Genomic DNA, 14902 nt, shown 5'->3' with positions numbered 1-14902 from the left:
TCCGACAATTACATTTCGTCTTTTTTCGACGATATTGGTCTATTAAAAATATACAGCGAGCGTAACAACACGTTTCTTTTTCTTTTTAATTCAGTATTTCATATGTCACGTTGTGATTGTAGTTAGAACCAGAAGCGTTGCAACGCCACCGTAGCCATTACGCCGCTAAGACACACGCTACGAGAGAATATCCTCCATGTCGTCGCCGTGCTCGTGATATTGCAACAATTGTCCGTCGCCTGCATTACGACTTGTGGATAATAATCGTTCCAGAACGCGAGTGCCTTGTAGTCCACCGCATCCGGCTCGTTCATCTCGACATTCTTGTCGATGATCAGAATCCTCGGGTTCTCCTGTGTATAAGGCTCCCACTTGACCGATCCTGTCCCACTCGTCAAGGAGGGATCCCCGGTCTTGACGAACGTCGCTAGCATCGTCATTATCACCTCAGACAACTTTTTATCATTGAAGATCCATTGCGTCGCGGCGTTCATCAGATGCGGTAAACCCCAGACGAACGGGAGTTCGAACATGTGCGGTACGCCCGCCCATTCCGGCACATCCTTCGTGACTGGTTGTGTCTTGGGACGATAATCGAATCGATAGACGAAAGCCGGCGTTTTTCGTTTCGCCACTTTGCCGGCCAGTAATGTCTGACCAGATGCAAAATTCTTTTCCGTTTGTAGGTCCAGGTATCTGTCGCGATACACCGTCATATTTGTCGTAAATGGATATGGCCTGTAGAAGAATAGCACCGCATTCGTCACCATCTCGGGCTTCGACTCGCAGGTGCTATTGTCGTCCGGGGGCTGTACCGCTGACGTAAACTCGTCTACGATCATGTTCTCAAAATTTTCCGGAGAGAGTCCACCCTCTGGATTCCGCCCGCCAATAGCCTCCATATATGCCAGAACTTGCTCGTTGTTCGTGTAGCCAGTGATCAATGGTACCGCGTTGAAATTACCTGATTGAGAATTTTATTAAAGTTAAGGAAGATCTAAATCGTTACATCGAAATAATAAGAATGTCGAAAGGGGTATATTTTAAAAAGTTTAGCAAAACCCGATAACCCCCCTTCTTAGAGAATAAATATTTAAGAAACATTTGAGTACGATGCTTTCAGATATCTTAGAAAACCGATTCGTTCATTTTGTTATCAAAAAATCGCTTCGATAATTACCACTTTCCAAGATATCCTTTGGATGTTGCGCGAGGAAGGGTTCCGTCTCATTATTTGTATCCGCGTCGATAATCGGGCCCCAGGTCTCGATATCAGCCGTTTGTTGGACCAGAGCATCGGCGGGTGGCCGGCGCAAGCATTCCATCAGCGCGCTGATCGGTCGTCGGTAGCAGCTGAACCTATCGGCTACGATGTCTACGACCGTCTTTTCTCTGTCCAGCGTGCCGACGGAACTGATGGCGTCTCCGCTCATAACGATCGCCTTGTGGAACTTCCCTCTGCTGAGCGGGCTCATCATGTGTAGGCCCACGCTTATGGCACCGGAACTGTGGCCGTAGATGACGATGTTGTTGGGCGAGCCGTTGAAGTGCTTGATGTTCCGTTTTATCCAGTCAAGAGCGGCGATCTGATCAAACATGCCATAATTGCCGGGCGCCTCGGTGTCCATCGTCGTGAAGAATCCAAGAATGTTTAATCGATACGCCACCGTCACCACTAGCACCTACCGACCGCAAAAGTCGCCCCCGTTTAATCTTGCACATTGTAGAACTTTTCTTTCTTTACTTTTTTTTTTTAGCGTGCGCGCGATAAAATCTATCTTTTACTGCCGAAAGTTTCGAGATTTATCTTTGTTTCGTGTTGCGCGAACGATCAGCCTTGCTTCCCCAACCTACCCCCATGAGTTTCCTGAGAGTCGTAATACGATACCGCATTATGTGCATTACGCCAGGGTGTGACGAACGAAAGCTCCATTAATGATGCATCACGGCCGAAAGGGTGCGGTTCTATTCTAGAGGTAAGAACGGCACGCGAGATGAGGAGAGGGAAAAGGAAAAGGAAAGGTCCGGCCCCGATTTGATTCCCTTCGATTTTACGTCTGCCCGAACATACTGCCGGGACATTGATTGAGCACCGTTAAAAATACACGCTAATCATTCTCCCATGTATCGTGATTATATCAGCATCGATTAAATCAGTCGGCCGACCACGGGGTCACGTTAATCTCAATTTTCGTATTCACGAGCTTCTCCGAGCAACCGGTTTTCGCAGGTATTTGTTTGCGCGAAATCACCCCGTGTAGTCACCTTTTGTTTGCTGACGAATATGGAGGCGTCCCAGATCGCCGGAGTCCCAGTGTTGAAATCGCCGCCGTGGAACCAAACCATCACCGGCCATTGATCATTCTGACGGTTTCCTACGCACAATGAATCGTTAACCATCAGAACCGTCAACCCGTCAAAAGGAGGGATGTTAACCCGGTAAGACGTTTTATTTGATTAAAAGCTGCACGCAAAGCACTATATCGCACTTGGCAAAACCCAAGTTGAAGTTTGAACGTTCGGAGAATCTAACTCTGGAATCCATACTTTATAGGACTTTTCGTAAATGATTCAGGCTAATACAAAATCAATATCAGTAGGACGGATTTTTATCTCGTGACATTAGGCTATAAATGCCTTTTTTCTATCAAACGGAATAAAAACTGGTAGAGGAAAAAAAACTGGAATATTATATTACGATTCGATTGCTTCTATAATGGACTCTCGAGTAAAGCTTCATTATTTCTTTTCGTATTTCGCAGATAGTCCTAGCCGATGTGAGATCAAAAGAGATAATTTATGCGAAGCTCTTACTGCGACCAATTTCGTGCACACATTCGAGATTCTATTTCCAGCTCGACAAGCTTGGTACGATAACGGGGACCGATACGAGATTCCCTGCCCCCCCCCTGCGGTTTCCTGGTTACATGAACGTCCCGTCCCGTATTACGTCCTGCTGGTGACGACCTTGGCTGACTTGCATATATTTCTTTCGGCGTTTTCCGCACTATTGTCCATCCAGTGGTGGGGACTCCAAGTACAACCCCCAATGTCATACGCCGATCCGTTCCCTCCTTCCGTCGTATCATTAATCCGTACTATTCGTATTATCCGACTAGCTAGCTTCTTCTACGCGAATTAATGACTCGCAACGACGAGTCGTGACGACTTCCCCGCTGAGAGGCGACCGAAGGAGCGAGCAAAGAGGGTGAGAGCGAGAGAGAGAGCGAGCTTTCGTGACCGGCTTTCTGGTATCTTCGCATCTCAGATCCCTGGAAGATCGCGTGCCACCGGGTGCGCTAGTTACTGTTACTAACTCTTACCAACCCCACATATATATCGACCCCGACGACGACGACGACGTCGTCGTCGTCGTCGTCGTCGTCGTCGTCATACATGGTTTTCGTGTCGTGATTTCGCGACTCCGAGATTCGTCCTCCTTCTTTTTTTTCTCGGAACAAAATTATATTCATGTATATGTATGTGTACATGTATATGTATATATGTGACGTTTAATGGTCGTTGATGACGGTTTCGTCAACGACGTCGAAATAAAAATAAATACGTCGCACGCTCTCAGCTCTATGTTACTCATCGTACCTCATTAAATTTGTATTAGAGTGGATTTGGGGCGAGCGGAAAAATTCAGTACGCAGTGCGAAAATAATTAAAGTGTTGGTTGATTTTGCGTAAGAGCTTCTTGACAAGCTTATGAAAATATACTTTAGAAATAAAAACAGTTTAATATATTTATCTAAACTGTTAGCGTACAGTTTTTTTTTACAAACATTTCCAAATTTTGTATATTTATTTAAAGTTCTTTAAAAATGTTTCTTTACATTTACCTTGTATACATTTTGTATATATTTTAGGTATTATTGTGTCGGATCGATAACTTGGCACTTATTGAATCAGAATTGCTATTTCTTTTTATATTTTCGTAATTGCTATTTCTTTTTATATTCGTCAATAATGTATTTTTATCGATTATATCATTTTTTGACTCAATCTTGAATACATAATATCGATCATTTCTCTCAAAAAAGAGGATCGAAAGAAATAATTTCCGAGAACAGTCAGGCGTGAAATAAAAGCTTTTTTCAGTGAAAAAAATTATCCAAGTTGTATCCTCAATCATATTGAGTAGCAGAACGTTCACCCTCGTGCTTTTTATATTGCGACGTGATAAATTTTCTCTGCACGACACACTAGGCTTTCGCACAGCACAGGCATTATTAATTTTATGCTTTGGTCCACTTTTATCTGATCGCGGTAATGCCCCCACGCGTAATCACTGTAATCATCCCCTTTCCCTCGGACGATAGAAATCAGTCCCCGAGAACTTAAGGGCAAGCATTATCTCGCGTTTCTCTGACGGGAACGAACTTCGCCGTTGACCGTCGTTTCTTTGTCACGTTGCGTGCTCTAATGAAGATTAGGTAAGAAAAAAATAGTACGTAGACCAATGACAATATCAAAGACCGTTATTAATCAAGCTCTCTCTCTTTCTCTCTCTCTCTCTCTCTCTCTCTCTCTCTCTCTCTCTCTCTGCGGAGATTTTTATCACAAAAAATTTTTACATCATGAAAATCGTGATTGAAAGTAAACAAAAATAACATCCTTGAGCGATCCTTTAGTTTCCTTTGAATTTTTTACTTTCATTAAAAAGAAAGTAAAAAAGAGTAGAAAAGTACAAAGAAAAGAAGAAAAATTTTTTACTTTCTTTTGGACGCTAACTTTTTACTTTCTTTTCAGAAAGTAAAGTTTCTTTTCAGAAAGTAAAAAGTTAGCGTCCAAAAAACAAAAATAATATTTCTAATAAATTATATGTGTAAATTATATAATAATATACTTAATATAAATATAACTATATATTTAACCCTAGAATTACACGCTGGGATTCCCGGGAGCTCAGCGCAATTTTTTAATCGAGAGTCTTTCATGTTTTTCATGCTTTTCTCTTTCTTTGAGCTTATATATCTCGAAGCTCTTTAAATCTATCGACTTTTAAACATTATGGGCCTGTTTCTTAATCAATTTTCTATCGATTGGAAAAGAATTAATTGAAATATGTCCATTTTTACGGAAGTTACGATACAAACGTGGGTGGAGTTTCAGCGTCCCAAGTATGTAAAAAAGGATGCAAAAAAGGAGTGTGCAAGATTAATATATATTTAAGAGAAATTTAAAAATAATGTAGAAAGAAGTCCTTCCTATCTGGAGAGCTATTGAATTTTGGATTACAATTTAACTTCAACTCTTTGGTTTTACATAAACACGATATACATGTTGAACACATACCTTCACTCGGAACAAAAATATTTAAGAAGAGGCAATCCTCACTGAATCCCGGATCGGGTACGTCTGGTGGTAATAATTGTTTGTAGAGTTTTTCATGTAACTTAAGTTGACCCGAAGCTTGCTGGCATGATGGCGCGAACTGCGTTGCATTTCTCACGTCGTTCCAAGAGGGAAGAGGATTTGTCACCGGTCGCGCAAAGCGAAGATTCTCAAGCGGGGGTTGCGCATAAGGGATACCAAGGTATTGCGTCACTTTTAGGATATTACTGATGAATACCTGAATTTCAAAATCGTACGTAGAGTAACGAAAGAAACATTGCAAACGATTAACGAGTTTACGACTAAGGCCTGATTGCGCCAATTATTTTGGTCGATGTGTAAGATTTTTTTATTTAGACCTTGGCTGCACCAACGTTATTTCAGCTTTAAGCGAGACTTAAACATATGTCTGTCTTTATTTATTTAGGAAGAAAGATAAAGAAAGATACATGTTTAAATCTCGCTTAAAGCTAAAATAACGTTGGTGCAGCCAGGGTCTAAATAAAAAAATCTTACACATCGCGGACCGAAAATTCTAATCTTAATTTGTTGTTTAATTTATAATGTTCACTTTCTTCAAGAATTAAAATTAAAATAAAGAATTAATTAAATTATTGTTTTTTTCTTTTTTTTTAAATCAGTTTAAAAAAAGAACAACACTTAAACGAAAGTAAAAGTCGAATTATGTATAGATACTTGATCACGTATTTATGGACGATCTTTACTTAAAGATTCAAACTCCAATCGACTGTAATTAGTAATAATAAGTATTAGTAAATTAAGATAAATTTAACTTGATAAGATTTTTATTTTTATCCCTGTTTTAAATCGTTTAAAATTAAAAGAAGAATAGAAGTAAAATTTAAATTTAATAACGTTAATACTCGACATTGATCGACCATTTATTTGTGCGATCTAATCTTCATTTGGAAAATAAAATTTCTGTCAACTTTAAATAGAATACAGGGATGACAGATCTCATTGGGTTAACAACTTAAAATCTTAACAGAAAGAAATTAAAATACGTGTGTCGTATGTACCTCCTTGCCGAGAACGGTTCCCTGTCCAGGTATGCTAACGGTCGGGTTACTTTCGCGATTGGACCCCTGTCGCGCATGAGTCCTCTGAGAGTGGATAACGTGAGTCTTCTGAATGATAATCAGGGTAGACACAAAAAGCAACCATGTCGCGCGCCTCATTCTGCAGACTGACTGGAGTTCACCGGGAACGTACCGCGGCGATTTCTCGTGCCACCTCCAGTTTCACGGGGGTTGCCCTCGCGTGACTCCCCGCGTTTCACCTTACTCCACAGCCCTTACCCACGTCCACCGCCCACCGCCCACCGCCGTGGTGCCCTGGGCTCATTTTCTTGGGTTCGCGGTGGTCAGGTCGGGAGGAACTTGCGCACTTTCACCCTTCTTTCACACTTACTACGTTACGACGATTAGGAAGATTAGGCGGTTTTGCCCTTTCCCCGTCATGTAACGTCAAGGGTCAATCATAGTTGAAATATCTTTCGTTGACAAGTCTAGTGCGAATAAGCAGGTGCGATTCGATTAAAATCATCGAAATAATTATTTATACAATTATAGTTAAGTTGAATCAGAAATCATCATGTGTGGAAACATCATCGGTAACATTTAAATGACGTAACATCTAAAAGGAAAAATGTAAAGAGAGATTTGTTTAGAGAGGATGTATTTAAAATTGCCGTATTTTTATACGGCTTGGTGGCTCGAGGCAGCATTGATGTCTTCCAATTTACTAAACTAAAATCGGCGATCGTATAATTTATCAATAAAGAAGATTACTGATGCATCGCAATATGAGTGCTAGGTTGATCGATCGAAAAACGCATGGGTAAAACGCACGATAAGAATGCAACTACACACATACCACACACACACACACACACACACACACACACACACACACACACACACAATTTTAAGGTCGACACGAGTACAATTGGCCACGGATCAGACGGATTCATTTGCATAAAAGTATTAATCGCGATGCAAATAAGCGCGTAATGTAACCCGAACTGTATCAAGCCAACCGATGGCACCTTCGCGTTATTATTCGGCGCATGTGGATACCGTATCGTAACGATTGACCTAAAAATTCAGTTAACGGCAGAATTTTAAATATACGGATGACACTTTGTCGATAGGATGCATGAAATACCGCGTTTGTTATACGCCGCATTTGCGGCAAGCGAAACGGACGAGAGAGAATTTACTACGCTGTATTTCTCGAATTCGCGGGCTTTTATGCCTTGCGGCTTATTCTAATTAATTCGCATAATTTATGTGATCGATAATGGTTCGTGGGGTGGAAAAATATCAGAAACGTCGAACGGAAAGCGTTAAGCGTTGGAGACCTTGAAGGCCTCCATTAGGGCCTCTTTCGCCCTCCCAGAAAGAGAATCGGGCGAGAGGGAGGAAGAAGGAAACATACTGTCATTAAGATGTAATCTTTAAGCACCTTCAACCAGCGCGACCTTGAACGCTGTGTAACCCGCAATCATCTATGTCCGGCCGAAAAGTCCTTTCTTCAGTCTCGATCATAATTTTGCTCGGCAGAAACGTGTGGCGTGCCGATATTAAATTGCTATATAAATTAGCAATAAAACTTGCGAAAAGTTCCCTCGGTCATGCATGCGAATTATGCAAGGGAAATCTCTTCCGGAGAAAAAGAAATTGTGAATTTCTGAGAAATATAGCCAAAATTCTTTCTCGTTATTGCTCTGTTATTTTTCTTTTTTATGCGCTTGTTCAGCGATAACAATCGCTTTAATCTACTCCGATGAGTCAGTTACGTGTATTCGGTTACGTGATTACCGATGCAAATTCAATAGCTATTCAATGACACTTTTTTAACGTAAGAGTGCAGCTGCACCTTCATCGCTGCCCGCGATTCGTAGTTAAACGGCGCAGTAGCGTAACACATAATTTAAACTGTACGAGTGTACAGTGAAATTTATGAGTATCTTTTACAAAATTTTTCAAAATTTTTTTCTCTTTTTTTTTCCTTCATAATTCACGCTTTGAATTAAAAAAAAAAAAAAAAAAAATATTGAAATATGAAGTTGTAAAATCCAGAAATCTGGATCGAAGTTTAAAAAAATTTTAAATTTTTGTGTATACATAACATTTATAAATATTTCTTTTTTTGTTTGCTCCGAATTTCTTTACTTCGATTTTGCTCCGATTAGCACGAACCTGACTTAAAGTCCAAGTGCAGCGGGTGCAACAACCGAGGGACAACGGGAGCGTACATTCATGCGTGAACTGCAGGTGTTGTTTACTCTAGTTTACTCGTCAATGAGTGCTCCTCATTGAATAGATAGACTGGAAACCGCGAGAAGATGAGCGTACGCGAATTCGGCGTCTCGAGGGAGACCGTTCGTGGTTTATTCGTAAACGAGCACTCCCATTCAACAAGACGGACGTAACTTTTTCACGTGTACCGCGTCGCACGTTGACTCATACTTGCTCATACTGCACATTCCGAAGGTATAATTCATAACGCTGTGCCGCGAAACGAGAAGGCCGGGATTGAGAGTTCCGCAATCGATCTATATAAAACTCAAGAAAAAAAAAAAATGGTTGGCAAGATGACGACGATAATTACATTCCTTTTGTTCTTCTGCGGAGTTTGTTTCGTGTGCGCTCAAAAGTATGAGGGCTGTTTTCGAAGTTCCGATCACGGGTTACCCTCTCCAGCCTTGGCCTACGCCAGCACGCCCGCCGAGTGCACCAAAAGATGCCGTTCTTATTATTATATGTAAGTAAGAATAATGTATTTCTGGTAGATATATTAAACAGATTTAAAAATTACTCGTGTTTTGACAGGTTTGCAGCGTTAATGAATGGGCAACTATGTTATTGTATCAGTAGATTTGGTCAGGACGGTCCATCAAATAGTTGTACTGTTCCCTGTGCCTCTGATCCGGATAATTATTGTGGCAGCTACGAAGCTATGAGTGTTTATGCTACTGGTCAGCAAGGTACGATTTTTTACTTTAATATTATTGCTATTAAGTTTGCAGAGTGTGTTACATGAAAGAAAATTATCCATATATCTTTCGTCCAGGGCCAAGTCCACCGAGGAGAATAGAGGTAACTCGAGACGGCATAGACGCTCTCATAATAACGTGGCAGCCACCTGACATACCTAATGGAAATGTGACGTTTTATACCGTGCGTGCTGTTAGCGTGGAAACACACTCGAGCAACATTCTGCCACCTGTCGAGAGTCAGATTCAGGGAGGTTCGTCGAACATGACGACTTTGAGAGGTCTTCAGCCTGGCACCAAATATAATATATCTATCACCGCTAGCAACATGCTCGGAGCTAGCGATCCGGCCTATGTTGTGGGATGGACTTCGATCGGTCCTCCTGACAAACCAGCCATGCCCGAGGTGGTGGAATGCGATGACAGCACAATCACCGTCGTGCTTACCGAGGGTCATAGCGAATATGGACCGATCAGCGCGTATCAGGTGGTTGTCGCACAGACTGGCACTATACCTCCGGTTGGTCCCCATGTGGAGTACTTAAACTACAACGACGCGTCGCAACAGGGCTTAAATTATTACGTTACCGCGCAGTTCGATCCATCGAATTTTTACAAATACAAAAGATTCACCGTGGGCGACGGGAAGATGATCGGTGGTTATTATAACGCCCCGTTAAAGGACCATTTTGTTTCGGCGCAAGTCGGCTTGGCGATAATCTCGCGGGTACAGACAGAAATACAACGTTCCTATTCCGATTTGGCCAATAACGCGTTCAGCCATGAGACGACAGTCACGAATCAAATGGACTCAACGGCTCTTGTGCTTTGCATAGCGATTACGTTGCTAAGTATACTACTCGCTGTTTCGATACTGGTTTATTTTGTACTGCGACGGCGACACGAGAGATTTCACATGCGAAAACTGCCGGAGCAGCAGGAGCTCACGTTACAGGGTCCGGTGTATGAGGTGGACAACATGGGCTACATTCCGGAAGACATTCCCGAGAGAGTGAATCACTATCAAGAGTTGAAGAAGAAAGTCTGGAGTATACCGCGAAACGCGCTGTCCATCGATAATCACATTTTGCGCAGAGGGCGATTCGGCAGTGTGCACACCGGAACCGTTTTGAAGGATGACGGACTCTGTACGGTAACGGTTCATACGATAGCCGATGGTGCCCTGAAGGGATCCGACAAGAGGCACATGCTGAGAGAATTAGATGTGTGCATCCGAGCGGGCTCCATGAAGTATCTCGCAGGCCTCGTGGGAACTTGCGAAACCTCGGACACGTTATACGTCGTGCTGGAACTGCCACCGCAGATCTTGAAGAACCGTCTCTTAGGTGCGCGATCCGGAGACGCGTTTCCGGTAGATCGAGTACTATCCATCTCATCTTCGATAGCGGTCGCCTTGCAGTACTTGGCGACTCACAAGATCATCCATAATCGCCTCTGCGCGCGAAGCGTGGGGCTGACGAGCGACTGGACACCGAAACTCACGGGTCACGGTATTTCCAAGTACGCCTTGGAAGACATGAAATACGCAAGATGGACCGCCGTCGAATGCTTCGACAATCAAAAGAGACATCAACCGGGCGTGATCTGGGCGTTCGGTGTACTTCTCTGGGAGATATTTAGCATGGGCGGTACACCGTACTCGAATCTAACGCTCGACAGCGAAGTGGAAAATGCGGTTACGCAAGGCATTCGGTTACCACAATTGTTGGACGTCACAGATCCGATTTACGAGGTCATGTCGTCCTGCTGGCGAAACGATCCCGAAGATCGGCCGACCTTTGACGAACTCACGCGATTGGTAAGGAGAGAAAGTACGATTTTATGTGTCGCGTTAAATTATTTCTTTATACATGTTTTTTTTTTTTTTACTTACAGGATACTTTGAGTATTTGTCCCATTACTGCAATTACGGAGCCCTATATACCGGAATTGGAGTTGAATTAACATTCTTATTTGCATACTCAGGCACAGCTGCATTTACTTGATAGTAACGTATCAAATTGCGATTTGTAAATATCTCATTGTGTTCACGGGAATCTCGTAGATTTCATCGTTACCAATGTATGTATATCTCTTTGTGGCATATATCTATATTTTATCTCTGATATCACGAATATATAAATTTTACTATAATGTAAGTAACGTAACGTAAGTAACGTAAGATAAATGTTGCGAAAGCATTTATACTAATTCCGTCCATGTTTAGTGAAAGACAGTTAAGATTAGTATATAAGTAACACAATTAAGATATTTACACAAATATGACATAAACATTATGGTAAAAAGTAATTTTATTTTCAATGTTTTTATATCACATTTTTATTCACAAATGTCAATCCATTTATGTGAGATTTTAATTGACAGCTCCATGGCAGAAAGAATACTTTATTATCTAATAGTTACAAAATTACAAATGTAAATTATTATGACATTTTTCATTATTAATATTTTATAGATATTCGTATCGTCATACTTATTCAATAATGTTGTCGCATCAAGAGTACAAATATATTATTACTAAATTAATATACGTACATTTAAAATGTATATGTCTTTAAATGAACAAATCAAATTGGTATAAAAAATTTGAATGTTAAACAGAAGATATGATCTTTTGGAAACTTTAATGTTTTTCTTTTAAATTTTATTTTGATTATCTTTATTTATCTTGATACTGCATTTATTTTTATGCCACATAAATTGTACTCTTGTTTTAAGTTGCAATATCAATTTTTCTAGTATGTATTTTTTAAATTTGCCAATCTATTTTTATTGTATATGTTCTTTTTTTTATAGAAACATATATGATTCTATATTATGCAGAAGTTTTTTTATATAAATATTATGTCACATTGTATTATAACATATTATAATATCTATGTGTTAAAGCAAAAAATATAATTTTTATACACACTTTTTTCTCACTCTAATTTATTTCTAATTAACAAAAAAATAACATTTATTTTTTAACTTGCCGAAATAAATTTTGTATTTTTTTGTAAACTAATCTGTGGAATCATGAATCCAAACTTTTAATCAAACAGAGGTCTGTTATTTAGCAGATCTCGTAATAGAATATAGAGTTAAACTCTATAAAAGAAAATTTTGTATATATTATTTCGACATTGTAGACATTTAATTTCTTGACATTGAATTTCTATGAAGAATATGCAAAATGATATTATTAAGCGTAAACTTTTAACTTGTTATCGCTTTTCATTCAAGATAATCGCTGATCATCGAAGCGGACAATCTTCACGTAGTATGAGGCGATGAGACTTTGCTCGAGTGAGAATGTCCTGGTTTCGGACCGATTGTGGGTGTTCTGCTCGAAACGGGGCATAAAACCTGTTTGTATGCCTCTCTGTACAATCTGTTGGTGCCAGCATAAATGAAAGGGTTTATCACCGCGGATGCCCATGCGAGTACAGATGCTACTATGTGAAGTATCGGAATCTTCATTTTATCATCGATCACATTTACCAGCATCAGCGGCAAGTAGCACATCAGGAAGCAAAGAAATATAGTAAGCATCAGTCTGGTAACTCTCGAGTCCTCCCGCCGTTGAAAGCCACCTCCTCGTCGCTCGCCTTCCGTCGCATGAGCTTCGAGATTTTTCCGACTTTTCCGAACCCGCCAATAAATGCAGAGGTACGAAACACTAATTACCACGCACGGTACAATGAAGCCCAGAACGAAGAGAAATTTCTTCGGGCTGGAGCCATTTTTTCTCAATATGGTGCACGAGAAGGTGGCTGGATCCAATCCTAGAGTACCCCAGACCCCTAACAAAGGCGGTAGCAACATCAGAAAGCTCAGGGTCCATATAGTTATTAACATCACCGTTATGCCGCGACTAGTATACAACTGGTTGTAAATGTCTGATTGTGAGATCAGTATATATCTGGGGGAAAAAAAAAAAAAACCAAAATTTGAGTTGTGTGATTATATATAATGTGGATTCTAAAAATATATATGTTCAAGAGTTATACATTTTTAAAATATGTCAAAAATTAATATAGCTTTCTCCAAATATATATATTAATGTATATTTTTAGAATATATATATAAAGATTTAATTTTGTTAACATTGAAAGAAGAAAGATTGTTGAGACTCACCTGTTAATAGTAATGGCCACCATGCTGAGTAGAGATACGGCAACATTTCCATAGAAGAATAAAGGAAATATTTTGCATAGAGTTTCGCCAAGAACCCAAGCTTCGTTCAAATATCTACTGGCGGTTAGAGGCAAGTTTACTGCCGAAAAAATCAAATCGGAAATGCTCAAACTTATCACAAACGCTGTCGTAGCATGTCGTCTTAGTCTGGTATATTTTAATAATGCAATTACCGTCACTAAATTGCCTGGAATTTAGATGTAGGCTCAGCTTGTTGTTAAAAATTCAAAGTCGCTATAAAATAAAATGATTGAAGGCTAAAGAATTGCTACCTAATACACCAATAATGCTAAAGATTATAGCGCAAACAGCAGCAACGATAGTCATGGATCGCGCAAACGGCTTGAAGTCTCCATTTTCGAAAATCGTGTCGTTTGCCGCAAAGTGCCCCATCTTTTACACACAGAAAGCGATCCTCTTTTCTTCACATTTTTCGGAAAATCAAAAATTCTGGCTCACGTGCTATAATATAAAAATAAAAAAAGTTTACATTAAAAGTTTCTTATCTTATCTTAATATTCTGAAAAATTTTCCTAATTTTCACTTTTCAACTTATGATGACCAGTTTATGGAAAATTGAAAGAAATGAAAATAATAAGGAAGAAATAGAAAAAAAAGATCGAGAACTGTAAAATCAGCTTTCCATTTTGAAGATTTATTAATTTATTTAAATTTAAATAAAATAAATCCCTGTGAATAAAATTAAATAAATTTTTAATTCAATTTTGGAAAACAAATCTTTCTCTCAAAGATAGCCATAGAATTCAATAGAGTTCATTTATTTTTCATGGAATAATTATGACCGAGTCAATGATCCTCGCGTTGCACGCAAATATAGATACACCAACTTTTCTCATCCACTTGTGTTCATTTATGCGTCTCGTTTCTTCTCCTTTCATTCATTGGTTTCTATCTGCTCCCCTGCTATTAATTCCCTGAATTTTCACGCGGCAAAAAGAGAGGCAGAGGAGCCCTCAAGCATCCCTCAAGATATATATATATATATATATATATATATATCCAGGGGCACTTTATCACGCTTGTCACATCAATTAATTTCCATATCTCTTCTCGTTCGTTTGCGCTCTCTCGTTAAGAACATACCCCGTTAGTCCCGATAAATTTTTGTGACCTTCTCGAAGCACTATTCCTATCCAACGGCCGCCAACGATGCGAACTTTGGCTTTGCCTCGAAGCAGGAGCTTATACCGAATCGTTTTCGTGATGCCACATTGTTAGCTATTGTTAACTCGCGAAAGGTATTCCTCCACAGAAATTACTGCGGTATTTTATGGCCTCCAATTAAGTTCGCTATCTCCGAACAATTCGTCCCAATTATCC

The 14902-nt window shown here is 40.0% G+C and overlaps 3 protein-coding genes across 5 annotated transcripts; 1 reads left to right on the top strand and 2 right to left on the bottom strand.

Moving 5' to 3' along the window:
- Positions 1–8: 8 nt before the first annotated feature.
- LOC105431455 (carboxylesterase 5A) lies at positions 9–8690 on the bottom strand. Of its 2 annotated transcripts, none has more exons than XM_089073840.1 (6): positions 8565–8690; positions 6381–6996; positions 5302–5578; positions 2266–2375; positions 1181–1682; positions 9–964 (listed from the first exon to the last, which is right to left on the bottom strand). In XM_089073840.1, the coding sequence occupies exons 2-6, from the start codon at positions 6537–6539 to the stop codon at positions 123–125; spliced, it is 1890 nt and encodes a 629-aa protein (XP_088929966.1). In that variant the 5' UTR covers positions 6540–6996; positions 8565–8690; the 3' UTR covers positions 9–122. The 2 variants fall into 2 exon arrangements, with proteins under 2 accessions (XP_088929966.1, XP_088929965.1); XM_089073839.1 differs by lacking the exon at positions 8565–8690 and adding an exon at positions 7152–8308.
- Positions 8588–14058, top strand: LOC105431456 (tyrosine-protein kinase Wsck). Of its 2 annotated transcripts, XR_968302.2 has the most exons (5): positions 8588–9129; positions 9198–9352; positions 9439–11180; positions 11258–11443; positions 12608–14058. XR_968302.2 is itself a non-coding variant. In XM_011645649.2 (4 exons), exons 1-4 carry the CDS (start codon positions 8948–8950, stop codon positions 11324–11326), a joined length of 2148 nt encoding a protein of 715 aa, XP_011643951.2. In that variant the 5' UTR covers positions 8588–8947; the 3' UTR covers positions 11327–12295. The 2 variants fall into 2 exon arrangements, 1 of the variants encoding a protein (XP_011643951.2); XM_011645649.2 differs by lacking the exon at positions 12608–14058 and having other exon boundaries at positions 11258–12295.
- On the bottom strand, positions 11656–13974 carry Tre1 (Trapped in endoderm 1). Its single transcript, XM_089073845.1, has 3 exons — positions 13834–13974; positions 13502–13748; positions 11656–13286 (listed from the first exon to the last, which is right to left on the bottom strand). Exons 1-3 carry the CDS (start codon positions 13952–13954, stop codon positions 12638–12640), a joined length of 1017 nt encoding a protein of 338 aa, XP_088929971.1. The 5' UTR covers positions 13955–13974; the 3' UTR covers positions 11656–12637.
- Positions 14059–14902: the final 844 nt, after the last annotated feature.

The sequence above is a fragment of the Pogonomyrmex barbatus genome, unplaced genomic scaffold, assembly GCF_055798465.1.
Source record: "Pogonomyrmex barbatus isolate J1 unplaced genomic scaffold, ASM5579846v1 scaffold16, whole genome shotgun sequence".
NCBI lineage: Eukaryota > Metazoa > Arthropoda > Insecta > Hymenoptera > Formicidae > Pogonomyrmex > Pogonomyrmex barbatus.
Note: the sequence above shows the minus strand (reverse complement) of the source record. Positions and strands in the feature narration are given on the sequence as shown.

Bases quoted from the DNA above. Each gene is read 5' to 3' on its own strand.
- LOC105431455 (XM_089073840.1), bottom strand. From the start codon at position 6,539: ATGAGGCGCGCGACATGGTTGCTTTTTGTGTCTACCCTGATTATCATT. The intron at 2,376-5,301 runs GTATGTGTTCAA...CATTGTGCGTAG, and splicing joins TATTTTTGTTCCGAGTGAAG to GAAACCGTCAGAATGATCAA. The intron at 965-1,180 runs GTAATTATCGAA...ATTCTCAATCAG, and splicing joins AAAGGATATCTTGGAAAGTG to GTAATTTCAACGCGGTACCA.
- LOC105431456 (XM_011645649.2), top strand. From the start codon at position 8,948: ATGGTTGGCAAGATGACGACGATAATTACATTCCTTTTGTTCTTCTGC. The intron at 9,130-9,197 runs GTAAGTAAGAAT...GTGTTTTGACAG, and splicing joins TGCCGTTCTTATTATTATAT to GTTTGCAGCGTTAATGAATG. The intron at 11,181-11,257 runs GTAAGGAGAGAA...TTTTACTTACAG, and splicing joins TTGACGAACTCACGCGATTG to GATACTTTGAGTATTTGTCC.
- Tre1 (XM_089073845.1), bottom strand. From the start codon at position 13,954: ATGGGGCACTTTGCGGCAAACGACACGATTTTCGAAAATGGAGACTTC. The intron at 13,749-13,833 runs GTAGCAATTCTT...TCTAAATTCCAG, and splicing joins TAGCATTATTGGTGTATTAG to GCAATTTAGTGACGGTAATT. The intron at 13,287-13,501 runs GTGAGTCTCAAC...TTTTTCCCCCAG, and splicing joins GTGGCCATTACTATTAACAG to ATATATACTGATCTCACAAT.